The sequence below is a fragment of the Zootoca vivipara genome, chromosome 8 (assembly GCF_963506605.1).
Source record: "Zootoca vivipara chromosome 8, rZooViv1.1, whole genome shotgun sequence".
NCBI classification, from domain to species: Eukaryota; Metazoa; Chordata; class Lepidosauria; order Squamata; family Lacertidae; genus Zootoca; species Zootoca vivipara.
The window spans coordinates 10,258,587-10,284,543 of record NC_083283.1 but is presented as its reverse complement, the minus strand read 5'-3'; the positions used below and the strand labels follow the sequence as shown (position 1 = coordinate 10,284,543).

General features: G+C 43.1%; 1 protein-coding gene across 1 annotated transcript; it reads right to left on the bottom strand.

The window, feature by feature from the left end:
- Positions 1-734: 734 nt before the first annotated feature.
- OC90 (otoconin 90) lies at positions 735-25,957 on the bottom strand. Its single transcript, XM_035124424.2, has 13 exons — positions 25,936-25,957; positions 24,661-24,720; positions 22,930-23,104; positions 21,882-21,994; positions 18,283-18,411; positions 17,478-17,519; positions 17,251-17,307; positions 14,664-14,714; positions 13,494-13,544; positions 12,503-12,553; positions 4,074-4,248; positions 2,960-3,066; positions 735-1,054 (listed from the first exon to the last, which is right to left on the bottom strand). Exons 1-13 carry the CDS (start codon positions 25,955-25,957, stop codon positions 735-737), a joined length of 1,353 nt encoding a protein of 450 aa, XP_034980315.2.

Genomic DNA, 25,957 nt, shown 5'->3' with positions numbered 1-25,957 from the left:
ATGGTGCTCACTGGAAGGACAAATCCTGAAGCTGAGGCTCCAATACTTTGGCCACCTCACGAGAAGAGAAGACTCCCTGGAAAAGACCCTGATGTTGTGAAAGATTGAGGGCACTAGGAGAAGGGGACGACAGAGGACGAGATGGTTGGACAGTGTTCTCAAAGCTACGAACATGAGTTTGACCAAACTGCGGGAGGCAGTGGAAGACAGGAGTGCCTGGCGTGCTCTGGTCCATGGGTCACAAAGAGTTGGACAGGGCAAACAACAACATACTGAATTGTGAAATCAAAGTAGTGAGTTATGTCAAATGAACTGGCTAACATTGCTTACCTGAGAGTAAGCTCCCGGAAGCCAATGGGACTTACTTCTGAATATACATGGTTAGATTTTCAGCCATAGCTGGCCACTTTATTAAATTTGTCTTTAAGGTGTCACAAGCGGGGGGGTTTTCGTCATCGTTGCTGCAAAAGACTATGAGGGCTACCCCTCAAGAAATTCTTTAACTTTGAAAGGGATCATGCAGGGAAGGCTACGGATTTGTAAATATACTGTGACTCAATATAATGGAGCCATAGCAAACAGCAGGAGGGATAGCAATGTATCCGGCAGGAGCCGAGCAGCAGAGGAATGAAACCAGCTCGCTTTAATGTCACATAAAGGGCAGAACAGACAGTACTAATTTCATACATTCCCTACTCCTTGTAGCTTCCTAACTGGTGCAAGAGAAACGTCGATTATCTTCTTTGCAGCCGTACAGCTCTGGAGATTCCCCGGGCAAGGCGTGCTGACCTCTTCCTTCTTCCCAAAGGGCTCTTTGCCGGATCGGCCTCCTCGCTGCTCCTCTCTTCCTCACTGGAAGCTCTGGAGCTGGTCCCAGCGCCGCTCAAGGGCCTTTCAGGCCCTCCCCTGCGGCAGAACAATTTAACGTCTGGCTCCGGACAGGCTTGTCTGTTTGGAGACCCCATGCTTTCGTTGAAAGAGGCGGCCGCCATGCACTCGGCTGCCGCCTTGTCGCAGGAACACTGAAGCTTTTCACACATCGTCCATCCGATACCTAAGAAAAAGATGGTTCATGTTAGTTTGTCAAAATCGGACTAGATAACAATCAGGGCCAGCCCTACCATGAGGCAAAGTGAGGCAGCTGCCTCAAATGAATCGGGAGACAGCAGAGGTAGCTCCTCTGGCTGTCCCTTTTGAGCCCCCCATCCTAGGTTTCTTGTTGACATGCCTCTACCCTTAATACCCTGTCCTGGGCCTGTAGGACAACTAAAGGGGGCTTTCCACCAGCAATGATTGTACATTGTGTGGGAATTTGTGGGGTTTTCAAAGCAGTCAATGCCCCCCGCCGCCGCCGCCGCCATCCCAACTGTGTCTCAAATCAAATCAACTGTGGAATTCATTCTCCCTGGAGGAATGAATGGCTGCATCCATAACAGTCTCCTGTTGCCTACTCAGAATGGCTCTGTGTACCCTGGTTTGTGGTGAATTGGCAAAAGCCAAACTCTAGATGAGAGCTTTCCAAACTAGGAAAGCTGAATTACTGTATCTCAGAATGATGTATGTCTAAAAAGTGTGTCACCAGTAGTGGGTTGTCTTTTTTCAGGGGGTACACGGTTTAGGGAGGCTTTTAATGTTTAATCCATTATTGTATTGTATTTTTCTGTTGGAAGCTGCCCAGAGTGGCTGGGGAAACCCAGCCAAATGGGCGGGGTATAAATAATAATAATAATAATAATAATAATAATAATAATAATAATAAACCAGCAATTTTTTAAAAAAAAATCAAAAAGTGGCATTTACTGTAACAACTTCACGGCGAGTACCAGAACATATTTTTCCAGGTGGGGGCGGGGAGTGCTGCTTGTCGAAAAGTTTGGAGATCTCTGCTCTAGATCAAACAATGTTACATTGGAAATGTGGTATTGCTACGTTGATTTTATGCCATTTTATTTCCTTATTCATGTATGCCAATTTAAGTGGTTTTACTGACTGCCTTAAAAACTGCAATTACTGACTGCAAAAAAAGAGTATATAAATGTTGGAAATACATTTTTCCCCCTTTGACTAGAGGTGTGATGGGGAATATGCAAGCCTCCAGATGTTGTTGGACTGTAATTCACACCATCCCTGACCACTGGTCATGTTGTCTGGGACTGATGGGAGCTGGAGTGCCCATAACATTTGGAGTTCAACCCTGTTGCTGTTAGAGGACAGAACTATATGTGGAAGATAGTGTGCCCTGCATCCCAGGAAGATCTCTCATCACTAGCACTGAAACAACATTCAGCTTAGCTGGCTGAGTTTGGTACATGGATGCCATATTGCCCTCTGCCTCAGGCGGCTAAATGTCATGAGCCAGTTCTGACAGTAAAACTAGGATTGCTTGAAGACTTTTGAAAGATCTGGCTGGGTTCCCCCAGACACTCTGGGCAGCTCCCAAAATAATATTAAAGACACCATAAAACATCAGACATTAAAAACTTCCTTAAACAGGGTTGCCTTCAGATGTCTTCTAAAAGTCAGATAGTTGTTTATTTCCTTGACATCTGATGGGAGGGCATTCCACAGGGCAGGCGCCACTACCAAGAAGGCCCTCAGTAGTCCAAATGGGAGATAACCAGAGCATGCATCGCTCTGGTGAGACAGTCTGCGGGCAGGTAGAAACTCTGGCCCAGGGGCGTAGGAAGATAGGGGCGGTGTATGTCCCGCCCCTGCGCATGGCACACCCCACCCCCAAAACGCGTGCCTGCTCTCCGCCCACCATCATAAGAACATAAGAATAGCCAGTGGCCCATCTAGTCCAGCAAATGGCCAACACAATGCCCATGGGGAGCCTGAAAGCAGGACCTGGGCACAGCATCACTCTCTCCTCTTGAAGTCTCCAGCAACTGGTACTGATGTTTATGTTGTCTTTTATTGTAACAGGGAAGAAGGGAATCATCTTTCATCCCAAACTTACACTTTGGCGTGCGATCAAAGCACACAACCTCAGATCGCGAATTTCTTTCTGGACGGCATCCAAGTTTCTTGACTTGCTCCAGGCAGCAGTGATGAGAGAAGCAGCACCTGTAGTTAGGCAAAAAGCGCCAAAGTGTTAAGTCTTCTGCAGAACTGCATTCTTTGTATTGCTTTGAATGTCTAGATCCCATAAAAATTTGTCAGTTTTTCTAGGTCACTTTCGTCAAATGCCTTGGAATTATCCAAACGCTGGTTCTTGGTCATGACAAGGCATGCTTGTGGAACCATTAGAAACAGAAACAGTGGTTTATTACTCAAAGCACTACATTTCCCAGCACCCTTAACAAACTATAACTCCCAGTGTGGTGTAGTGGTTAAGAGTGGTAGACTCATAATCTGGGGAACCGGGTTCGTGTCTCCGTTCCTCCACATGCAGCTGCTGGGTGACCTTGGGCTAGCCACACTTCTTTGAAGTCTCTCAGCCTCACTCACCTCACAGAGTGTTTGTTGTGGGAGAGGAAGGGAAAGGAGAATGTTAGCCGCTTTGAGACTCCTTAGGGTAGTGATAAAGCGGGATATCAAATCCAAACTCTTCTTCTCTCCTTCTCTAAAGTTGTGTGCTTTGAATGTTTGGTGTGCACACAGACTCTGGACTCAGCTATACAGCTGCAAATATAATGTTTTAAGCGTGTTTTAAGTGCATTATACAAATGCAACACTAGATGGCGAGGGTGAGCTTACAGCAAATTCAATATATTTTTAAAACCTTTTTTGTGTCTGGATTCCACTTCTGTCTCTCTGAAATTCTATTTGCTGCATTTCATTGGATTTCATTCATTTTATCAATAACCAGTGCATTTGGGAGGGTGTTAAAAAAATATGAACTGTCTGAACAAATATCTTGAAAAGTGCCAATGCAAAATGGCTGCCATGGGTTGACTATATATATTTTTTATTATATTGCAAGCCATCCTAGGCCACTTTTGGGGCATAAACGGCGAGATACCAATTTTTAAAACATTACATGTATTTTACTGCAGAAATATGTGCTGGTACTGCTGGGGTTATTGTTTGCTTGCTGCTATTTTGTGTCAAAAGTGTTTGGCAGAAGCAACCTGTCCAGTTCGTCTGTTGGGTGTCCTCTTCCTTCCTGCCCACAGTAACATCCGTATAACTCAAAGTCTTCTGGGCATCGGTCGGTTAAGCAATACAGCATCTCCCCCAACTGTGGGAGCACTTGCTTGACTCTTCCGTTGTCTCTCAATTGCAGGAACGTAAACCGGTCACAAACTATAAAAAGAAGTAGAAATCCGAGTCATACAATTTGATTCTATCTTTGGGCACCTTCTTGTTGTTATGGTCCTCCCTAGCATTCTTTATGAGAAGAGAAGACTCCCTGGAAAAGACCCTGATGTTGGGGGAAATGGAGGGCAAAAGGAGAAGGGGGCGACAGAAGACAAGATGGTTGGACAGTGTTCTGGAAGCTACGAACATGACTTTGACCAAACTGCGGGAGACAGTGGAAGACAGGAGTGCCTGGCGTGCTCTGGTCCATGGGGTCATGAAGAGTTGGACACGACTAAACGATTAAACAATACTGTAACAACAAAGCGTTCTTTATGCCAGGGTAGGCAGAAAATAGGTTGGGATCTCCTTGTGATTTGTAGGAAACCTATCCCCTGTCAGGCTTTGGAGAACGTCTTACCGGTTAGAAACTTTAATAATCACAGCGAAAGAACAAAGAACACAGCTCTCAATTAAGGATCACACCCCCTTCCATCCCTATTAATCTACATTACTTCTACATCTTGTGATCTGAGCTTGCACCTTCTGTGCTGCCACTTCATGAGCTCTCCGTGACTTTGGAGAATGACTGAATCTGTTAACCCTCTATCTCCTAGTGTTTCTTCTCCTAGCTGTTCCCCATCCAGTATTTCCCAGCCTCTGCCTACTGAACTATGTCCCTCTGCAAACCACTGTTCCGAATCTATACTGTCCTCCTGCTCCTGGGAAGATTCAGGAGCAGTGCTCCTCATTGCAGCCCTCCTCAGCACAGTCCCCCCCCCCCCAACTGTCTGATCATAGAATCAGAACTGCAGAGTTGGAAGGTGCCACGAGGGTCATCTAATCCAACCCCCTGCAATGCAGAATTTTTTTTTGCCCCACATGGGGCTCAAACCCATGATCCAGAGTTTAGGAGTCCCATGTTCTACTGGTTGAGCTATGTTGCAGCTTCATAACTGCAACAACTAAAAAGATTCCCACCTATCCCCACCTGCTTTAAATTAGGATGCTGAAAAAGGATGTTGGGAGGAAACCAGGAGTGGATTTCATGTGCGAAAGGATTTGTGAGGTCAGTTCTGATAGTAGTCGCAAATTCCTGAGCTGAGCAGACACACCCTGTTTAATTTTTAGTGGGTGGGTGGTATCCTGTGAAGGCGCTCCCTTAGTGCAAGGACTTCTGGCTGTGAAATGGAACTTCCCCTCAATCTCCACACCCCTCTCACTTCCGGGTTTCCCCCTAACCCTCTGGAACAGATTGGGGTATAATCAGGGTTTGGAGAGGGAGGGGAAATTCTGCTGCACAAACTGAAATCCTTGAGCATAACGGAACTACTTCACTTAATGCCTCCCTGTGTGTGTGTCAATCTGATCCACTATTTTGCTTCTAGTTTTTTAAAAAGTAGATTTTACAAGCCTGAAGTCTGCTTATTAATTAAATTGATAATTAAATTAAATTAATTAAATTGATAATTAAATTAAATTAATTAAATTGATAATTAAATTAAATTAATTAAATTGATAATTAAATTAAATTAATTAAATTGATAATTAAATTAAATTAATTAAATTGATAATTAAATTAAATTAATTAAATTGATAATTAAATTAAATTAATTAAATTGATAATTAAATTAAATTAATTAAATTGATAATTAAATTAAATTAATTAAATCGATAATTAAATTAAATTAATTAAATTAAATTGATAATTATTATTTATTAACCAAATTATAATGGGTTATTTGTTTTAAAATGTTTCATTTACCAGCCACCCATATAAAATATCAAGATGTTGTACAAAAAATATATACAAATATAAGACACATGAAAGACACATAGGCACACAAATATTCCAAAGCCTCTCAGAAATTTGTGCATGTGGCAGTGGGGACACATTCTCTCTGAAGTATTCCTAGACTGACTTCTGGCGTTTTAAAGGCCGGAGCCTGATATGGTTTGAATTTCATGTTATTGTTAGGGAATCATTCTGCCAGAAACAAGTAGAATCATAGAATCATAGAGTTGGAAGAGACCACAAGGGCCATCCAGTCCAACCCCCTGCCAAGCAGGAAACACCATCAAAGCATTCGTGACATATGCCTGTCAAGCCTCTGCTTAAAGACCTCCAAAGAAGGAGACTCCACCACACTCCTTGGCAGCAAATTCCACTGCCGAACAGCTCTTACTGTCAGGAAGTTCTTCCTAATGTTTAGGTGGAATCTTCTTTCTTGAAGTTTGAATCCATTGCTCCGTGTCCGCTTCTCTGGAGCAGCAGAAAACAACCTTTCTCCCTCCTCTATATGACATCCTTTTATATATTTGAACATGGTTATCATATCACCCCTTAACCTTCTCTTCTCCAGGCTAAACATACCCAGCTCCCTAAGCCGTTCCTCATAAGGCATCGTTTCCAGGCCTTTGACCATTTTGGTTGCCCTCTTCTGGACACGTTCCAGCTTATCAGTATCCTTCTTGAACTGTGGTGCCCAGAACTGGACACAGTACTCCAGGTGAGGTCTGACCAGAGCAGAATACAGTGGTACTATTACTTCCCTTGATCTAGATGCTATACTCCTATTGATGCAGCCCAGAATTGCATTGGCTTTTTTAGCTGCTGCATCACACTGCTGACTCATGTCAAGTTTGTGGTCTACCAAGACTCCTAGATCCTTTTCACATGTACTGCTCTCAAGCCAGGTGTCTCCCATCCTGTATTTGTGCCTTTCATTTTAGAGATTGTCTAGAACAGTGATGGGCAACCTTTTGAGCTTGGTGTGTCAAAATTCGCCAAAAAACTAAGCATAACTCGGGTGGTGTGTCACTTCGAGAGAAAAAAACCACAATTTTCTATATTTATAGTTTAAATAATAAAAATGTATAATTGTGATATATAACTGTATTTAATAAACCAAAAACTAATTATTTAACCAAACCAAACTAAAAACCCCTTATTTATCCCAAAGTGACCAGAGTTATTGAGCTTTTTGGGGGGAGTTGCTGACCAAAGTTTTGGAGGTTTTTTTTGGGGGGTGCAAAAGTTGCTTTGCTTTTTTTGGGGGGGGGAGAACAGAAATAAATGACAAATAATACCTTCGCTGGAACTAACACGCAGCACCGACATAGTCTGCCAAAGTGCCAAAAAACCAGCACAGAACAGGTTAAAAAACGAATGCTGTTACACCCAATCATAGTCTGCCAAACCGCCAGAAAAAACAGCACAGAAAGGGTTAAAAAACCAATCTCTGGCTACCAGCAACAACAACAAAAAAAGAGGATCTGGGTTTTAACAGCAGAGACAAACAGCGGAGACAAGCTGTAGGAGGAGCGGGAGAACAAATGGGGGGGCAACAACAACAGTGTGAATGGGTCAATGGGGCGCATGCCAGCAGTGTCATAGGTTCGCCATCACTCTAGAAGGTTCCAGAGTTTTCTTTTATGTATGTATAGGAGTGAAACTCTGAGCTTAACTAACTCTGAGCTTATTGGAAGTGTCAATAAGAAGAAGACCACTCAGCTTCGTTTTGCAGATGCCTTATGGCAGACGTCTGTCCGAAGAGAGTTGCCTGTAAAATCTGCTGAAGGACGGTTCCAGTAATTTACAATGTGCTGCAGATAGGACTTTTGTTTGAAAGTGCACTGTTAATTGCTGTTTATGTTAACAGTCAAAAATATTCTTTGCTAATCAAAACAAAATAAAAAAATCCTTCCAGTAGCACCTTAGAGACCAACTACGTTTGTCATAGGTATGAGCTTTCGTGTGCATGCACACTTCTTCAGATACACTGAAACAGAAGTCACCAGACCCTTATGTATAGTCAGAGGGTGGGGAGGGGTATTACTCAGAAGGTTGGTGGGAATGGGTGATTGGGTGATAGGAGTGGTAAACCTGTTGATGACTGTTAATGACTGCTGCAATTGGTCTTGCAGGAAAAAGCAAGGGCTAAGGTGCTAAAGAAAGCTTGATCATGTATAATGAGATAAGAATCCAGTGTCCTTATTTAGACCAGGTCTCTCCGTGGTTTTAAGCTTGGTAATGAGTTGCAATTCAGCAACTTCTCTTTCCAGTCTGTTTCTGATTTTTTTCTGTAATAAAACAGCTACTTTGAGATCTTGTATAGAATGTTCTTTGCTTATGTAATGCTTGTACCTGGTCTGGGAATGAAATCTCTTGACCAAGACTTCACAGTTTGGTGAGTAAAAAATATATTTAAAAACAAAACAAAACAATAACTTGGCCATTACAGGTACTGTAGGTAGCCGTGTTGGTCTGACATAGTCGAAACAAAATAAAAAAATTCCTTCCAGTAGGACCTTAAAGACCAACTAAGTTTGTCATTGGTATGAGCTTTCGTGTGCATGCACACTTCTTCAGATACACTGAAACAAAAGTCGCCAGACCCTTATATATCCCCACCCTCTGACTATACATAAGGGTCTGGTGACTTTTGTTTCAGTGTATCTGAAGAAGTGTGCATGCACACGAAAGCTCATACCTATGACAAACTTAGTTGGTCTCTAAGGTGCTACTGGAAGGATTTTTTAAATTTTGTTTCGACTTGGTCATTGTTCACCACTTCCGCGAGAAAAAGAAGTTAAACTCTGCTAAACAGTTTAGAAAAGGGTTTTACCTAAATACCAGTATCTGCGCAGCAAAAGTGTGTGGACGGTAACCTCTAATAGTTATTTCATTAGATGAAATGGACAAATTATTCACACTGTGCTATGATACATATTTCCCTATCTTCAGGGTTTTCCAACTGTCTCCTTCCTGTGGATTTCTGGCTATAGTAAAAGTGGGAACATCCCCTTCTCACCTTCTCCAAAAGTTTCATCGGGATCTGCCGTCTCTTCTGGAGATATTGTAGAAAAAGTTCTACCTTCTTCTTCAGCTATCTTGAAATGATTCCCTGTAGATCAGATAAAATGAATTGTGTGTGGTTTTTTTAGGATCACAAGCTTTAAATAAACCTAACTGGGGTTTAAAAAAAACCCACAAAATGACACAAAGAACTCCAGACACTCTTAAAACGAACAGTTTATTGTGGTATAAACTTGCATGGGTTAGATGTCCATCAAATCAATTGCATCAAGTGGTCAGCTAAAATGGTAAGGATAGATAGATAGATAGATAGATAGATAGATAGATAGATAGATAGATAGATGATAGATAGATAGATAGATAGATAGATATAGATAGATAGATAGATAGATAGAGAGATAGACACCCTGAGTCCTGTCGGGAGAGGGAGTTCAAAATGAGACCCATTGCCAGATTTACAGTGCTATAGCTTAGGGCCCCAGATTTTTGGGGTCCCCCCAAGAAAAATTAAAGGGAAAAAAACTGGATGTACATTTCCAAAATATAAGATAAAGAACAAATAAAATAAAACCTACATACAGCAACAGTGTTTCGTGTTGTGTAGGCTCGTATGATGTAAGTAAGGGGCACTGCCTGCTAGCCTGCTCCCTAAAATATCACTGGTTTGCCATTATTATTTCATGTTATAGCGAGTTTCTAGAGACTAGATAATGAGTCTTTGTAAATTGTGTTTCTAAATGAAGTTTTGTTATTGCCAAATGCCAATGTGTTTGCATTAGTAAGTGTGTTATGAATAAAAAATCATTTTAAGTTAGAGCTTTAAAAATATTTCACTATTAATGTACTTCTTCTTAATTGTATTTCAGTTCAACAATTACTTTGATAAAATACATATTTTGTTACGTGCAAATGGCTTTAGATACCTATTAGGTCCATAAATTACCATATACAGTAGCATATATTCAACACAAAAAACAGTGACAATTTGTTGTTGACAAGGAACAGCTGGACATATAAAGGGCCCCATTACCTTCAGTAGCTTAGGGCCTCATCAACCCTAAATCCGGCCCTGATGAGACCAGACAGTCAAGCAGGGAAGATCAGCATTGTACAATCTTGAATAGGAATGTTACACTCCCTAGTAGAGACCATTGGTGATGAATTGTATAGCAAATAGTATAAATAATCACCTAAACAGAAACAATCACATGTCTATGGACCTCTATAGACACTTTACTTTACTTTTTTTCATCAGATGGATACCTGAGTCTTGAGACTCAGCAATTCAGCTGCAAAAATCCAGCCGCTTGGACTACTGCAATGCGCTCTATGTAGGGCTACCTTTGAAGGTGACCCGGAAACTGCAATTAATCCAGAATGTGGCAGCTAGACTAGGGACTGGGAGTGGCCGCCGGGACCACATAACACCAGTCCTGAGAGATCTACATTGGCTCCCAGTACGTTTCCGAGCACAATTCAAAGTGTTGGTACTGACCTTTAAAGCCCTAAACGGCCTCAGTCCTGTATACCTGAAGGAGCGTCTCCACCCCCACCATTCAGCCCGGACACTGAGATCCAGCACCGAGGGCCTTCTGGCAGTTCCCTCATTGCGAGAAGTGAGGTTACAGGGAACCAGACAGAGGGCCTTCTCGGTAGTGGCACCCGCCCTGGGAACGCCCTCCCAGCAGATGTCAAGGCAATAAGCAACTATTTTACTTTTAGAAGACAACTGTTTAGGGAAGTTTTTTAATGTTTGATGCTGTACTGTTTTTAATATTCGGTTGAAAGCTGCCCAGAGTGACTGGGGAAACCCAGCCAGATGGGCGGGGTAGAAATAATAAATTATATTATTATTATTATTATTATTATTATTATTATTATTATTAACATGTTTTAAGTGTGTTGTAAAGTGCAATATGTGCAAAGTGCAAAGTGACGCTAGATGGAGAGCTATGGCAAATTCAATGTATTTTTCAAAATGCGGTTGCTGTTGTTTTTTTAAAAAGCATTTTCACAGCGTTATTTATATGTATATAGATTCCACCTTACTTACCATTGTCTGTTGATCTCCCAAGAGAATCAGAAGTTGAAACCGACTCAGGCTCTGTTGAACTAATAATAGCAGGTGGAGCAGCACTGGTTTCTTCTGTGTTGAAAGCTTTCACTGACAACCCTGAAAGCACATTCATTATTAAATCACTTGCCTACTAAACAGTAAATATGATTTATATCATTGGTCTTTATTGGCATAGGTTTAAACAGTAAAACCATACAAAGTCAGCCAAATCCAATTAATAATCCAATCACATATAATATATAAAAAAACTAGGAAGCCACCATTGAGTAAATCAGGCAACTTTAGCTTTAGCTTTAAAAATCTTGGCTAAATACCCTGAAACAACCTTGGCCATTCCACAGATGTGGAGGCACCACTAAAAAGTCCCTGGCCTGAAAAGTGGCAGGGTGTAGAGGCCTCATTCCTGCTTTAAGTTAAGATATTGAAGACAGGGATGTCTCTTGACCCCTGTGAAGTAGTTTTTCTGTCCTCTTGATCCATCTTGTCAACATCTGGAATAAGGAAGAAGGTTCCAGATCACATGGGATATAAACCACAAGGAAATGTTGACTTACCTCTTGGCATGGAGTTTCCAAAAGGACCAGCAAGGCTTTCCTGTGCTATAGTCATGAATAAAGCAGAAAGTATATGTTAGCAAACCAGACAATGCGTTGTACACTTTGCACTGTATTTCTTGAGGTTTTCCTATCCCAACTCCCCACCCTAAAGCAAGGGTCAGGTCAGCAAACTTTTTCAGCAGGGAGCCGGTCCACTGTCGCTCAAACCTTGTGGGGGGCCGGACTATATTTTGAAGGGGGGGGGGGAATGAATCAATTCCTATGCCCCACAAATAACCCAGAGATGCATTTTAAATAAAAGGATACAGTGGTGCCTCGCTAGACGAATTTAATTCGTTCCACGGGTCTTTTCTTATAACGAAAAATTCGTCTAGCGAATCCCATAGGAATGCATTGAATTTTTTTTTGAATTTTTTTTTGCCATAGGAACGCATTAATTGAATTTCAATGCATTCCTATGGGAAACCGCGATTCGCTAGACGAATTTTTCATAAAATGAATTCGTCTAGCAAGGCAACCTCCGCTCGAAAAATCCTTAAATTTCGTTAAGCAGGGCATTCGTTAAGCGAGGCACCACTGTACATTCTACTCATGTAAAAACACGCTGATTACCGGACCGTCCGCAAACTGGATTTAGAAGGCTATTGGGCCGAATCTGGCCGCTGGGCCTTAGTTTGCCTACTCATGCGCTAAAGCAAAGGCCAAAAAGAATGAGGACTGATTAAAAGGTTTAAACTTTTTGCACTGAACGCCAGTGATTTTTATGAGGGCATTTTCAGCAGAGTGCAGGAACCGGAAACCACATACCTCCATCTCTGAGGGTTTCGAGGCCTCCGCCGCTCTCCATGTCTGGATTAACTGTTTTGAAAGAAAAGCATCCGGTGCAGAAATAATACTTTGCTCAGAAAAGCCATTCATTCTCCTATCCATATAAATTCAAGCAGAGAATAACTTGCAAAAGATTCACTACGAAGAGTGTTTGTGTGGCAAGTCCCCTCACCACTGAAGGAAATCTCAGAGTGGGCCTTCACATGTCATCAACTGCTATTATGGACCCAAATATTTGGTGGAGCATTCACTGTGTCGTGGGCTTTGGTCTACCATGGTCTTTCAAGAGCCTCTATCATGGACTTCTTCTCATCAGTCCTACCACTTTTCTGCTCTCCGCACATGACCCATGAGCTACAAATATAGGGAGATGTTGTTGGATTATGGTTGGATAGTTGTTCCTCGGTTTCTTTTCTTCTGATAAATGGGGGTGTAAGTTATATACTTTGCAAAACATCTAGCAGCATCACTGTGGTGTAATGCAGAAGTAGAAAACCTGTAGCCCTCCAAATGTTGCCACAGCTACCAAGACCCCTGACCATTGGGCATGCTGACTGGGGCTGGTGGGAGTTGGAGTCCCAGCAACATGTGGTGGTCTAGTGGTTACCCCATCCCTGATGTTAGTGGTTCGAGCAGGACAAGCCAGCGTGGTGCCTTCCAAATGTTGATGGAATACAACTCCCATCATGTCCAACCATTGATCATGATGGATGGGCTGGTGGGAGTTGGAGTCTGAGGACATCACATGGGCTACCCCTGGGTCAGAGTGTTGGACTGGGCTTGAAGAGACCTAAGTTCAAATCCACCACTCAACCACATGGCATTCACTGAGTAAACACAACAAACTGGAATTTCTGTTTAAAAAAAGATTATGAATCAATGGTGACTTTGTTTATTGTGCTGTGCTGTGAGAAGAGGCTGGGGAGGAAGAGTGAGAAGACAGTGATGTTAACCCGTGAGATGTACTTACCACCTTCTTCTGGGTTTCTCAGCAAGAGGCCACTGGACTCAGGAGAAATGTCTGTCAAAGGAAAAACAAGAAAGCTCAACATTCTTTAGTTTATTCAAACCATTATAAATCAAAGATTTGGCAACTTCTATGATGTATCTCTGGCTGAGCTGATGAAGGAGTTAATCCGGTACAGTCAAGAGCAGTGTTTCTCAACCTTTTTTGGGCCACGGCACACTTGTTCTGTGAAAAAAATCACGAGGCACACCACCATTAAAAAAGTTAAAAAATTTAACTCTGTGCCGCCCTATATTATAATTATGACTGTAAGAAACACTTGCCAAATATTGCTTTCCGGCGGGTCAGTGGTACATATTGGCGGCCGCCAGGCTCGTTTGCACTGAGCTTTGGGAAAGAGGAGGAGAAATATTGCTTTCCGGTGGGTCAGAGTTGTATTTTGGCGGCCGCCAGGCTCGTTTGCACTGAGCTTTGGGAAAGAGGAGGAGAAATATTGCTTTCCGGTGGGGCAGTGTTCATTATTGGCGGCCGCCAGGCACGTGACAATGCAAATTGCCCTTCTCGTCGCCGCACGTTGCGGCACACCAGCCAGCATCTCGCGGCACACTAGTGTGCCGCGGAACAGCGGTTGAGAAACACTGGTCAAGAGATCCACTGGATCCTAACCTGCTCACTCTGGAAGATCTTGCTATGGCATTGTTCCCAAAGTTAGTTATATCATAGAATTGTAGAGTTGGGATCCAAAGGACAATTGATGGCAGATGGCCAACCAACCTCTGCTTAAAAACCTCAAATGAAGGAGATTAAAACATATTAGTTTTAATGATCAATTGATTCTATCTTTTTTTTAATGACGACGACTTTAAGCATATTTGATTTAACTGGCTTATGGATCCAGCCATGTTTTATCTGTAAGTTCATCTGCATACCGCAGTTTATAAGTTTTCTAATCAAGTCTTCTAAAAGCCCTAAAGTCATCACACACCTCCTTCTCTGTGGGCTTCGAGGCCTCCATCACTCGTCGCATCTGAAGCAACTGTTTAAAAGAAAATAAACCAGCATGGGAGTGATGCTGTGGTCAGGAAAATCAAGCATGCTTTGGAAAAGCAACAGAAGAAATTAATCATATCAAGGAGACAAAGAATAACATCATGCCTGCGAATAACGACTTACGGTCTGCTCCAGAACCCTGTACAACCATCCCATCTGTGGTCTGTAGGATAACTGAAAGATACACAATATTGATATAAGCCTATGAGAGTCTGCAAGCTTCATCATCGCATACCATAATCAGCGTAACATCTGCTGTGCTATATTTTGTTTTCGATTCAGAGGACAGTAAGAAGAGACTGAACTTCTGCAAGAGGGGACACATCTGAAAAACTAGGCCCAAATTCTCTCCCAAGGTAAGTCATGATATAATAAGATTCGAGGGGGGTGGTGTCTTGTGAGCCATTCAGTGGAACCCGCTTCAAGTTACAGGACATCCAGAGATCTAGACCAGGCATCCCCAAACTTCAGCCCTTCAGATGTTTTGGACTATGATTCCCGTCTTCCCTGACCACTGGTCCTGTTAGCTAGGGATCATGGGAGTTGTAGGCCAAAACATCTGGAGGGCCGCAGTTTTGGGATGCCTGATCTAGAGCATCAAATGGCTGCCCAACCCCTGCTTGAAGACCTTCAGCAAATATCAGCCCACTCAACGCACTAACTAGTTCCATTGTCAATCTGCCCTTAGTCATAATAATAATAATTTTTGTATTTATATCCCGCCATCTGGCTGGGTTCCCTTGATGTCAAGACTTTATTGTGAAAGTTCAGCAGCAATCTACCCTCTTGCAACTTAATCCCATTTGATCCGTTCCTGCTCTCTGGGGCAGCAGAGAATATGCCTTTGTTGTCTGCTACCTGGCAGACCTTCAGGTATATGAAAAGTTCTATCATGCCCCCCACGCCTTGCTCATCTTTTCTACAGGAAAAATAGACCTATTTCCTCAAAGCTTTCCTCTGGCTATTGTTCTTGCCGTCTTGTGATCCAGTTCCAGTTTGTCCCGGCAGTTTCCCCGAAGAGGCTAACCTGAGCAAGCAGAGGCATCTGTCCTTTCGAACGGATGAATCGCTGCCCCACAAACCTCTGCTGGCCCTTAGTTGGCCCCCACCTGCTTGCCTTCTTACAAACAGTCCAAGGGGTGGGACGGCCTGCCAGCTTCCTTCTCCCTAGTGTTCTCTCTTGTAGAACTCAGCAAGAAGGAGGATGGAGACAATCAGGGCCAGATTTAGGTTTGATGGGGCCCTAAGCTACTGAAGGTAATGGGGCCCTTTATATGTCCAGCTGTTCTTTGTCAGCAACAAATTGACACTGTTTTTTTTGTTGAATATATGCTATATGGCATGGGTAGGCAAACTAAGGCCCGGGGGCTGGATCTGGCTCAATCGCCTTCTAAATCCGGCCCGCGGACGGTCCAGGAATCAGCACGTTTTTACATGAGTAGAATGTGTCCTTTTATTTTAAATGCCTCTCTGGGTTATTTGTGGGACATAAGAATTCATTCATTTTCTTCTTCTTCAAAATATAGTGCAGCCCCCCCACAAGGTCTGAGGGACAGTGGACCGGCCCCCTGCTGAAAAAGTTTGCTGACCCCTGCTATATGGTAATTTATGGACTTATTTGTATCTAAAGCCATTTGTGCATAATTGTTGAAATGAAATCCAATTAAGAAGTACCGGTATATTAATAATAAAGTACAATTAAGAACTGGGACCCAGGTGGCGCTGTGGTTAAACCACTGAGCCTAGGGCTTGCTGATCAGAAGGTCGGCAGTTCGAATCCCTGTGACGGGGTGAGCTCCCGTTACTCCGTCCCAGCTCCTGCCAACCTAGCAGTTCGAAAGCACGTCAAAATGCAAGTAGATAAATAGGAACCGCTACAGCGGGAAGGTAAACGGCGTTTCCATGTGCTGCTCTGGTTTGCCAGCAGCAGCTTAGTCATGCTGGCCACATGACCTGGAAGCTATACGCCGGCTCCCTCGGCCAATAATGTGAGATGAGCGCGCAACCCCAGAGTCGGTCACGACTGGACCTAATGGTCAGGGGTCCCTTTACCTTTACCTTTACAATTAAGAAGTATATTAATAGTGAAATAATTATTAAGCTCTAACTTAAAATGATTTTTATTCATAACAAACTTAATAATGCAAATTGGCATTTGGCAAGAACTGAAGTTCCTTTAGAAACACAATTTAAAAAACACTCTTGCTGTATGTAGGTCTTATTTTATTTGTTTTTTTATCTTATATTTTGGAAATGTACATCCAGGTGTGTTTTTTTCCCCTTTACATTTTTGGGGCCCCCAAGAGAGTGGGGTCCTAAGCTATAGCTTGTTTAGCTTATATGTAAATCCGGCACTGGAGACAATAGAGTGCATTGGCTTTCCCTGCCATTGGCTCTAGCTCCACCTACTGTTGGTCCTCCTTGCCTTCCACCTTACCAATCCCAATGGTCATCACTATATCTAAGCAAAGAGAAGAGGCATGCAGCCTAGCAGAATGGGAAGATATAATGTGTGGATCAATGTCAACCACTAGCATTTTATGCTGCATTCATACTCTTCTGTGGGAGCAGGAGAAATTAGTTAAAATGTGTCAGAATCACCAAAAAAACCCCACCCACCATATGTTCCTTTTGCAAAATTCACCCTACCTTGGTGCAAAGGTTCAGTTTTGATCTCAGCTACACTAAACAAGAACACTGGCAAACCTACCCTCTGCAACAGATGTATCTGTCAGTTGAGTATCTTCAGCCCTCTGGTTCTGAAACTCTATGGAAAGAAAGAAAAATAGCATTTTACTAGAAGGGATGAACATACCGGTAATTGCATAGTCACCATCTGGGCCTATTCACCTGGGAAAGTCTGTTTTCTGTTACCTGTCGCTTGTAGACTCCTGCCCCACTTTGGGCTGTGGGAGAGACAGTGTGGGAGAGACATACCTGCAGCATGAAGCGTTGTCTGACTTCTCTCGCTGACTGTTTCTGTAAAGAAGAGGGAGCAGGTGTTCCATGATTCATTTTTGTAAAAAAAATAATAGAAATAAATAAAAATGTCCAGGCATATGAAAAATGGACAGTGCACGTGCTAAAGGGGAAAGGAGGGGTGGAAAGGAAGGGCGAGCAGCTCTTCTCAATGCATGAAGTACATCGATAAATTTGTTCTGCTTTTTAAACTTGGTAAATGGAAATGATTGACAATCCAGTCCAGAGCCCCACATATATCCTGACACACAAAGCACACATGCTAGAGATGGAGTTTGCTGTTCTGCATCTGTTTGTCTTTTGATTGTATTATTGTAGCTCAAACCCAGTCTATTGCAGTGTGCATTTCATTAAACTTGTAGGATCTCTGCCCAATTTGGTGGCTTGCAAAAACAACTTTATTGTTTTCTATCCTCCTGACAGTATTGCAAGCATCCACCAGTGTTGTGGACAGTAACACAGAAGATTGGGCATGAGAGGCAAACTGGTCTTCTTTGGCGTGCTTGTCCACCTCTAGCGATCTTCTCACTGAGGAACCTTTGATGAGCCTAAGTCCCTGGAAAGCAGTCTTAAAACCATTGGCTTGTATTTTTCACTCACTGAGACCCAGACACACACACAAAAATTTCGCTGACATGCGACATAATAGCAGTAGCAACAAATTAACTTTGCAAGAATACAGTTCATCAAAATTCAAATCAGGGAACAGGGGCGTCTACAGCCAAGGAAACAAGAACTCAGAGTTTCTCTTTTTTATTCTCACCTGTAACCAGAGAGGGACAAAGTGAAACATCCATGCTGTTCAAGGAAGAGTTAATGTGGGAATGCAGAAAGCATTCAATAGCTGCCTTGTCACAGTTGCAGAGAAGGCGTTCACAGGCATCGTCAGACTCTGGAGACGAAAGAAAACCGAAATTGAGGGGGGTTGGAGAGATCAACTTACAAAGTACTATTGAGATATCTGTTTCCACAATCTGCCTTCTCTCTATAAGGTTTTGACCTGGAGAAGTGCATTTCGTTTTGTGGCTGAGAGTGTATATTGTGCCTCCCACACTATTCAACCAGCATGGAACGAGTTCAAGACCGAGAACAGTTCACAATGAGAGATGGTTCTAATGCACTGGAAAACTCATGCTGATATGAAATTCTCTTCTTTCCAATTACTGATTTGGACAAGCTTCCCTTCAGGAAACGATACATGCAATAATCACTTGCACCTCTGAAAATATTTTAATCTGCCAAAAGATAAAACCAGTGATGGGCAACCTTTTGAGCTTGGTGTGTCAAAATTCGCCAAAAAACCAAGCATAACTCGGGTGGTGTGTCACTTTGAGAGAGAAAAACCACAATTTTGCGATATTTATAGTTTAAATAACAAAAATGTATAATTGTGATATATAACTGTATTTAATAAACCAAAAACTAATTATTTAACCAAACCAAACTAAAAACCGCTTATTTATCACAAACTGACCAGAGTTGTTGAGCTTTTGGGGGGGAGCTGCTGACCAAAGTTTTGGAGGTTTTTTTGGGGGGTGCAAAAGTTGCTTTGCTTTTGGGGGGGGGAGAGAACAGAAATAAATGACAAATAATACCTTCGCTGGAACTAACAAGCAGCACCGACATAGTCTGCCAAAGTGCCAAAAAACCAGCACAGAACAGGTTAAAAAAACGAATGCTGTTACACCCAATCATAGTCTGCCAAACCGCCAGAAAAAACAGCACAGAAAGGGTTAAAAAACCAATCTCTGGCTACCAGCAACAACAACAACAACAAAAGGATCCAGGTTTTAACAGCGGAGACAAGCTGTAGCAGAGACAAGCTGTAGGAGGAGCGGGGGAACAAATGGGGGGGACAACAACAACAGCGTGAATGGGCCAATAGGGCACATGCCAGCAGTGAGGGCTCTGCGTGTCACGTCTGACATGCGTGTCATAGGTTCGCCATCACTGGATAAAACCAAAATGCCACCTGGAAATGGAATAAGCAACATTTAAAAAAATAAGAAGAATCTGAATCTAAACTAAAACACGAAAGCTCATACCAGGAACAAACTTAGTTGGTCTCTAAGCTGCTACTGGACAATTTTTGTAAAAAAAATAAATTTATATATATTTCTCATGTAGTATTTTCTCATGTAGAGAAAAACAACTACCAGACTTTTAGGAGACATCTGAAGGCAGCCCTGTTTAGGGTATAAATAAATAAATAAATTATTATTATTATTATTATTATTATTATTATTATTATTATTATTATGAAAGCCCCAAAAGGAATACAAAACATTCACACAAGACCACAGGGATTTGATGTGATCTCATAGGAAGGGCATGCAAAAAGATTACAGACGAGTTCTCAGAAACGCAGTCACACGCTGAAAGCTCACAAGGATTTCTTGGGGGGGGGGAGGGGCGTGTTTCAACAAAATCCCCCAATGTTGTGCAATTTGACCACAGCAGCTTATCAATTACCAGACCTTTAGAAGGCATCTCAAGGCAGCCCTGTTTAGGGAAGCTTTTCAATGTTTGATGGATTTCTGTATTTTAGTATTTTGTTGGAAGCTGCTCAGAGTGGCTGGGGGAACCCGGCCAGATGGGCGGGGTATAAATAATATATTATTATTATTATTATTATTATTATTATTATTATTATTAGCCTACCACATTCAGTGCATGTTGGAAAGGAGCCTCTATGAACAATCATGCAAAGCACATGACTCTTCCACGCATAAGGGAATGATGGGCCAATGATTGTGTGGAGGAGACCTAAGTACACCCTTGTGCAAATTGATTGAAACAAAGCATGTTTTCTGTGCCACATCAATCAGTCTGTCAAGCACCCACAAAAGAAGAGGCTTCAGTTTTTACGGTGTCAGAAGCCTGCAGCCAATAGAAGGAATGATGCTCTCGCCACAATATACTGAGGTTCTACGAAAGAGAGCTGGAAAAGAGGTATCCTGACAGTACTGGGATATTGCAGCAGGACCTAGCCCACTGTCACACATCGAAAGTGGTGAAGAAATTCATGACAGAGCAGCAAATGCAGGTATTTGATTGGCCAGGGAATTCCCCAGACGTAAATCCCATGGAGAATTTGTGGGCTATATGCAAAAGTCGCCTCCATGACAGCTGTTAGGATCGTCCTACTCATGTGAAGGACCGTGGTAGAGACACATGCCTGACTGGCATGTTCTCTCCCTCCTGGTTGATTCAAAAGCTTTCTCCAGCCTGAACATCACAGCGACTGATACCAAAAAGCACCAGCACACTTACGATCCTGCAGAGTATTTGCAGTTTGCGTAGCATAACTCAGTAGCACAGCATTTTGGCTAATCTACTTTATTTACATATAATACACTCGGAGCATTCTGACTTAGCTCCTTCCTCTTTCTCATCAGACAGAGAAAGAAACAAAGGACAATAGTCCTACATTCCAGAACACAGTAGTACAAAACATCCTGTCTCCGTCACTTTTCACCGTCATGTGATAGACAACAATCTCATGACTGCAAACACGGAGCAGGAATCCTGCAAATCCCTCATGGGTGCTTTTAACATGGATCTGGTGCTGGGGACGGGGGGGACGGGACATGTGAAGCAATAGGAAGGAGCCAATAACAGAACCGCAACGAGAAGAGATGAGGCTGTGCAGAAACTTCTGCAGAATAAATTGTCAAAGGCATTGTGCTTCTGAATACCAGCTGCTGTGAAATCACAAGTGGGGAGAGCACTTCTCATGTCCAGCTTACAGGAAACTGGTTGGCCACGGTGATAGCTGGATGCTGAACCAGACAGGCCTTTGGCTGTTTATCAGATTCTGAACTAGTCACCTGCCAGGTATTTTTACTAATTCAAAAGCGGACCATCCATTTCCCCCTACGTTCAAAGTGGCAAGTCCATACAGCAAGCTTTGAAACAGAATAAAATACTAAAAAAACAGTATAAAACATGATGGAGAGAGAGAGAGAGAGAGTAAGCCGGCAACTTACACACATTTAACTTGTGTGCGCATTTAGCTTTATGCATGTGGCTAATAATAATAATAATTAGAAATAATATTCCAGGACAAATACTTTGGCAATCTCACTCACCATTGAACCAATGGGTTTGGACTACCGTAGATGTGATTTTGGCTTTAGGCGCAATCCCCAAAATGTAGCCACTGTGTAAGTTGCAGGCTTACTGTCGTGCTGAACAGTTCTTAGAATTTGCCCAGCACTGCATCTAGCCCACCAAATAAAAAACAAGCCAGAATAGGTCTGTCTTAGAAGCCTATTCATTTGAAGGCAAATGAACCTTTGAGGAGGAGGGGGAACGAGTATGAAGCATTCATAGCATTTATTACAAAGCCCTCAATCTTACCGCAGGTGATGTTTTTGGTGAGGCAACTGACATCCGTCGAAATCTTCGCAGGATCCCACACACATTCCTCTTCTGTTGCTTCTTCGTAACACTTGCGGTGCTCAAAACAGCAGCTTGATTGGCATGCAGGTGGGGGGGGAGTAACAATCAAATAATTAATATAAGGCTATTTAGAATGTAATTCTTGGCTTAGCCCCTTAATCTGTTTAGTTTGCATTTTAATACCTAATTTTCACTTCCCCCAAAAAAGACGTGAACTGTAACACTTCAACATTCACACTTATCTGAATTTCATGGTGTGACTCTCTGGTCACCCCCCCCCCAAGTGTACTAAAATACTAGTTTTATTCATTTGTTTTGAACATTCTTATTACATTCATGTCCCACCTTTCCTCAAATGATCTCAAGGTGGCACATACGGTTCGCCTCTCCCCCAGTTTATCCTAATAAAATAACCCTGTGAGGTAGTCCAGCCCAAGGGATTGTGACTAGCCCGATGTAACTCAATGAGCTTCATTGGTGGGAGGGAATTTGAACCTTGGTCTTGAGGGACCTAGTCCTACAAGGTGCCCAACTCCACTTCATGGGCTGCTAGGGGAAAGTGTGCCTATAGATCTATAGTCCAGGAACCATTTCAGCCCAAATTCGGACCTCTGTTGGACCTAAGCCTTTGGGCTGAAGGTTATTCACCCTAGATTTAAGGTGACGTGTGAACCAGGCTATAAAGCATGGCAGCCTCTTGTTTTTACAGTCCCAGGCAGTCAACAAAGTCAGAATTAGTGTGTTCTTACTAGACAGTCTCCCTCAAGAGGTGGTGGACTCTCCTTCCTTGGAGGTTTTTAAGCAGAGGTTGGATGGCCACCTGTCATGGATGCTTTAGTTGAGATTCCTGCATTGCAGTGGGTTGGACTGGATGACCCTCGAGATCCCTTCCAACTCTATAATTCTATGACTCCGTAGTCTTACAGGCCATGTTACAGACACGGACAGGCGTCACTCACAAAACCTCTGCAAAATGGGAATGCCACCATGAATATTCCAGACTCACCCATCAAATTCATCTGCGGGGAGACCCTCCATTTCAAATCGGCAGGTGCAGCCGTAGTCTTCGAAATCTCTCGGGCAAATGCCGGTCACACACCTCATTTTGCTCACAAAGTTGAGCAGTGCAGGGAAGCTGGTAAAGATGGACTGGAGCCAGGTGAACTGAGAACCCAAACAGTCTGCAGGGACAACCATAAGGTGAATGCAGAGTCTGAAGGTAAACCATTGTTTGTAGTGAGTCAACTGGGCTCATCTCATAAATTGTTATTTTGGAGGTTTTTCAGAGAATGCTCAGAAAACACACACACACACACACACACACACACACACATACACACACACAGCTCTCAAGGAGACCAGCCCTTCAGAGAAAAGGCCGTAGAGCATCTGCTGGGAGACAGCCCTGCTTGAAACCCTGGAGAGCTACCACCAATTGGTGTAGACAGCACAAAGCTAGACGAACCAGTGGTCTGATTCTGTATCATGCAGATTCCTATGTTCTCCTGACCCCCATGCCAGTTCCCCAAGTGAAGGTTAACCATTGTAAAGTAGGGAGAGAGATGTGAGAGGTCATGCATACCCCGGTCTAATGGCCTGCATCTTCCCAAGCATATTGAGGGACACATTTTCTGCTGGGATCCATGCGGGTTTGCAGTTTCCCAGTGCCTCCCAAATGAGTAACTTGGATCACGCCGATTCAGTGAATTGGACAGGGAGGCAGAGGAAACTCTAAATCCCGTGCCTCCCAGCAGGAGATGATACTCCTCAGCATTGCACAGGAGCACACAACCCTAATGATCAGACCTTTACAGACTCATTCATTCCCAGCAGGCCCTCTCCAGCATGAATTCTCTCCAAGTTTGTTTGGGAAAGTGGGAGACTGGCAAGTGGGGAGGTTTGCTCTAGTCAAGCTGAGATAGAAGAATCAATGGCCTGATTGTGTTCTTCCCAGAGAGGACTTCCTGACTCATACAGGAAGGACTAAAGTGCTTAATTAACAGTGTAATGCTACACACGTCTTACTCAGAAGTAAGTCCCATTGCATTCAATGGAGCTTACTCACAGGAAACTGCATATAATTTTGCAGCTAGGAACTTCTGGTACATGATCCAAACTACTTCTCCTCACTGGAGGTTTCCTCGTGTGTTTCTGTATGATTCACTGTTCCTGGCTTGTTTCTTTCTAATTGGCCTGAGCATAGGACATTGTTCTCCATCTCTTCATGTGATGGAATCAAAGTGTTTCTGAAAAATCCCTCCCGTCTCCGGGCTGTGAGTGGCATTGCTTCAGTAGACAAAGCTCTACCACCCATACAGAAGAGGGAGATATCAGCATGCTGGGGGGGGGGGGTAGAAAAAAAAACTTTAGAAAAATCTCTTAAGGGTGAGGGATAAAAACAGCCCAGTGATGATGGAAAGGGGTCAGTGGGCATGGAATGCCGACTGTTGTGTGGGGAAGTAGGAAAATGCGGAGGGGTGAGGGAATGGAAGACTGGAATTCTGAAACGCAGCCTCTCGCGCTGCAGCATTCCATCGCAGTTCTCTCTTGTACATTCCTGATACACAGCACCACTTTTTTTGTTCTGGATTCTGCACATAGGCACATTCAGATATGTCCACAGTTCAAAGCAATGCACACAAACCAAAAATGCAGACATGCAAGTGTCAGGAAGTGGTCTCCCCATAAAACGAGCCTGATTATTATTATTTTTTAAAAAAGAACAATGTTCACTTACCAAAAAACAGTGCAACACCTTCCACGTTTGCAAAGACCCCGTTGAAGAATGTAATGTTATCTGAATGTGAATAGTTTTAAGATGTTGAAGGTTATACATGCCCATCTCTCATCTATTTCATTTCATCCACAAACTAAATTGTGGGATAATCACACACAAAAATGAACCGCTTCCCAACATTCTGTCCCACTCTCCCAGTATTCTGTCACTCTTTAGAGTGACCAGCAGACCCAACCCAAGGCAGTGGCGCTGTACAGTTAGAAGCTGGTTTGGCTCTTAATGGGTGGGACTGGCACAGGAAGGAAATTCAGAAAATATTTATTATGACAAAGGCAGCTAACATCTGATGGACTTCTGGGAAACCTCTGCCACCCAACCCTTGCTCAGGCTATGATTATTGTTCTTTATCTCTCACTACATCTGTAGTGTGGATATGCAACATCGATGAGTTTAACAGCCACCATTTGGGAATGATGCATTTTTGCAGCAGATCTGAAAAGCATCAGAGCCCATAACATTGTTCATTGGACCCACCTAGCTGATCTAGAATCAATTGGCACAGAATAATCACAGCAGATGTCTTTTTCTAGACTGCCCACTCTGCCAGTGTGAGGATCACATGTTTAATTACTCTTGTCATGAAACATAAGCTCCTTGCATGCAGAAACCAAGAGTGTCAGGGAGAAGGCTACCCTGGATAATGTAGGCATGCAATGCCCTCCACTGCAATATGAAACAGTGCACTTCAGCAAGAGCAAAGTCTGCATAAGTTCTACTAAATCCCCATCCCTTGGAAACTGCTAAAGGCAATTCTCACTGGGACAAACTGGTTGTCTGAATCCATTCTTAAACTCTGCCTCTTGTAGGCAAAGTTCGACAGTAAGAGCTGTTCGACAGTGGAATTTGCTGCAAAGGGGTGTGGTGGAGTCTCCTTCATTGGAGGTCTTTAAGCGGAGGCTTGACAGCCATCTGTCAGGAATGCTTTGATGGTGTTTCCTGCTTGGCAGGGGGTTGGACTGGATGGCCCTTGTGGTCTCTTCCAACTCTATGATTCTATGAATTCAGCCCTTTCAGGTAAGGAGCAATAGTTTAGTGACAGCGCATACTTTGCATGCTGATGGTCCAGGAAGTTCAGTCTTATGCCTGCGGTATCCCCAGTCTTACATCTCCGGGATCTCCGGTTAATAAGATCCCAGCAGGCAGCAGAGCTGGAAACACAGCAGGCCCATGGCCCATGACACTCAGGCGGCAGAAATGCAAGAGGCAGCACTCTACCCGCCTGACCCCTTGCGTCCAT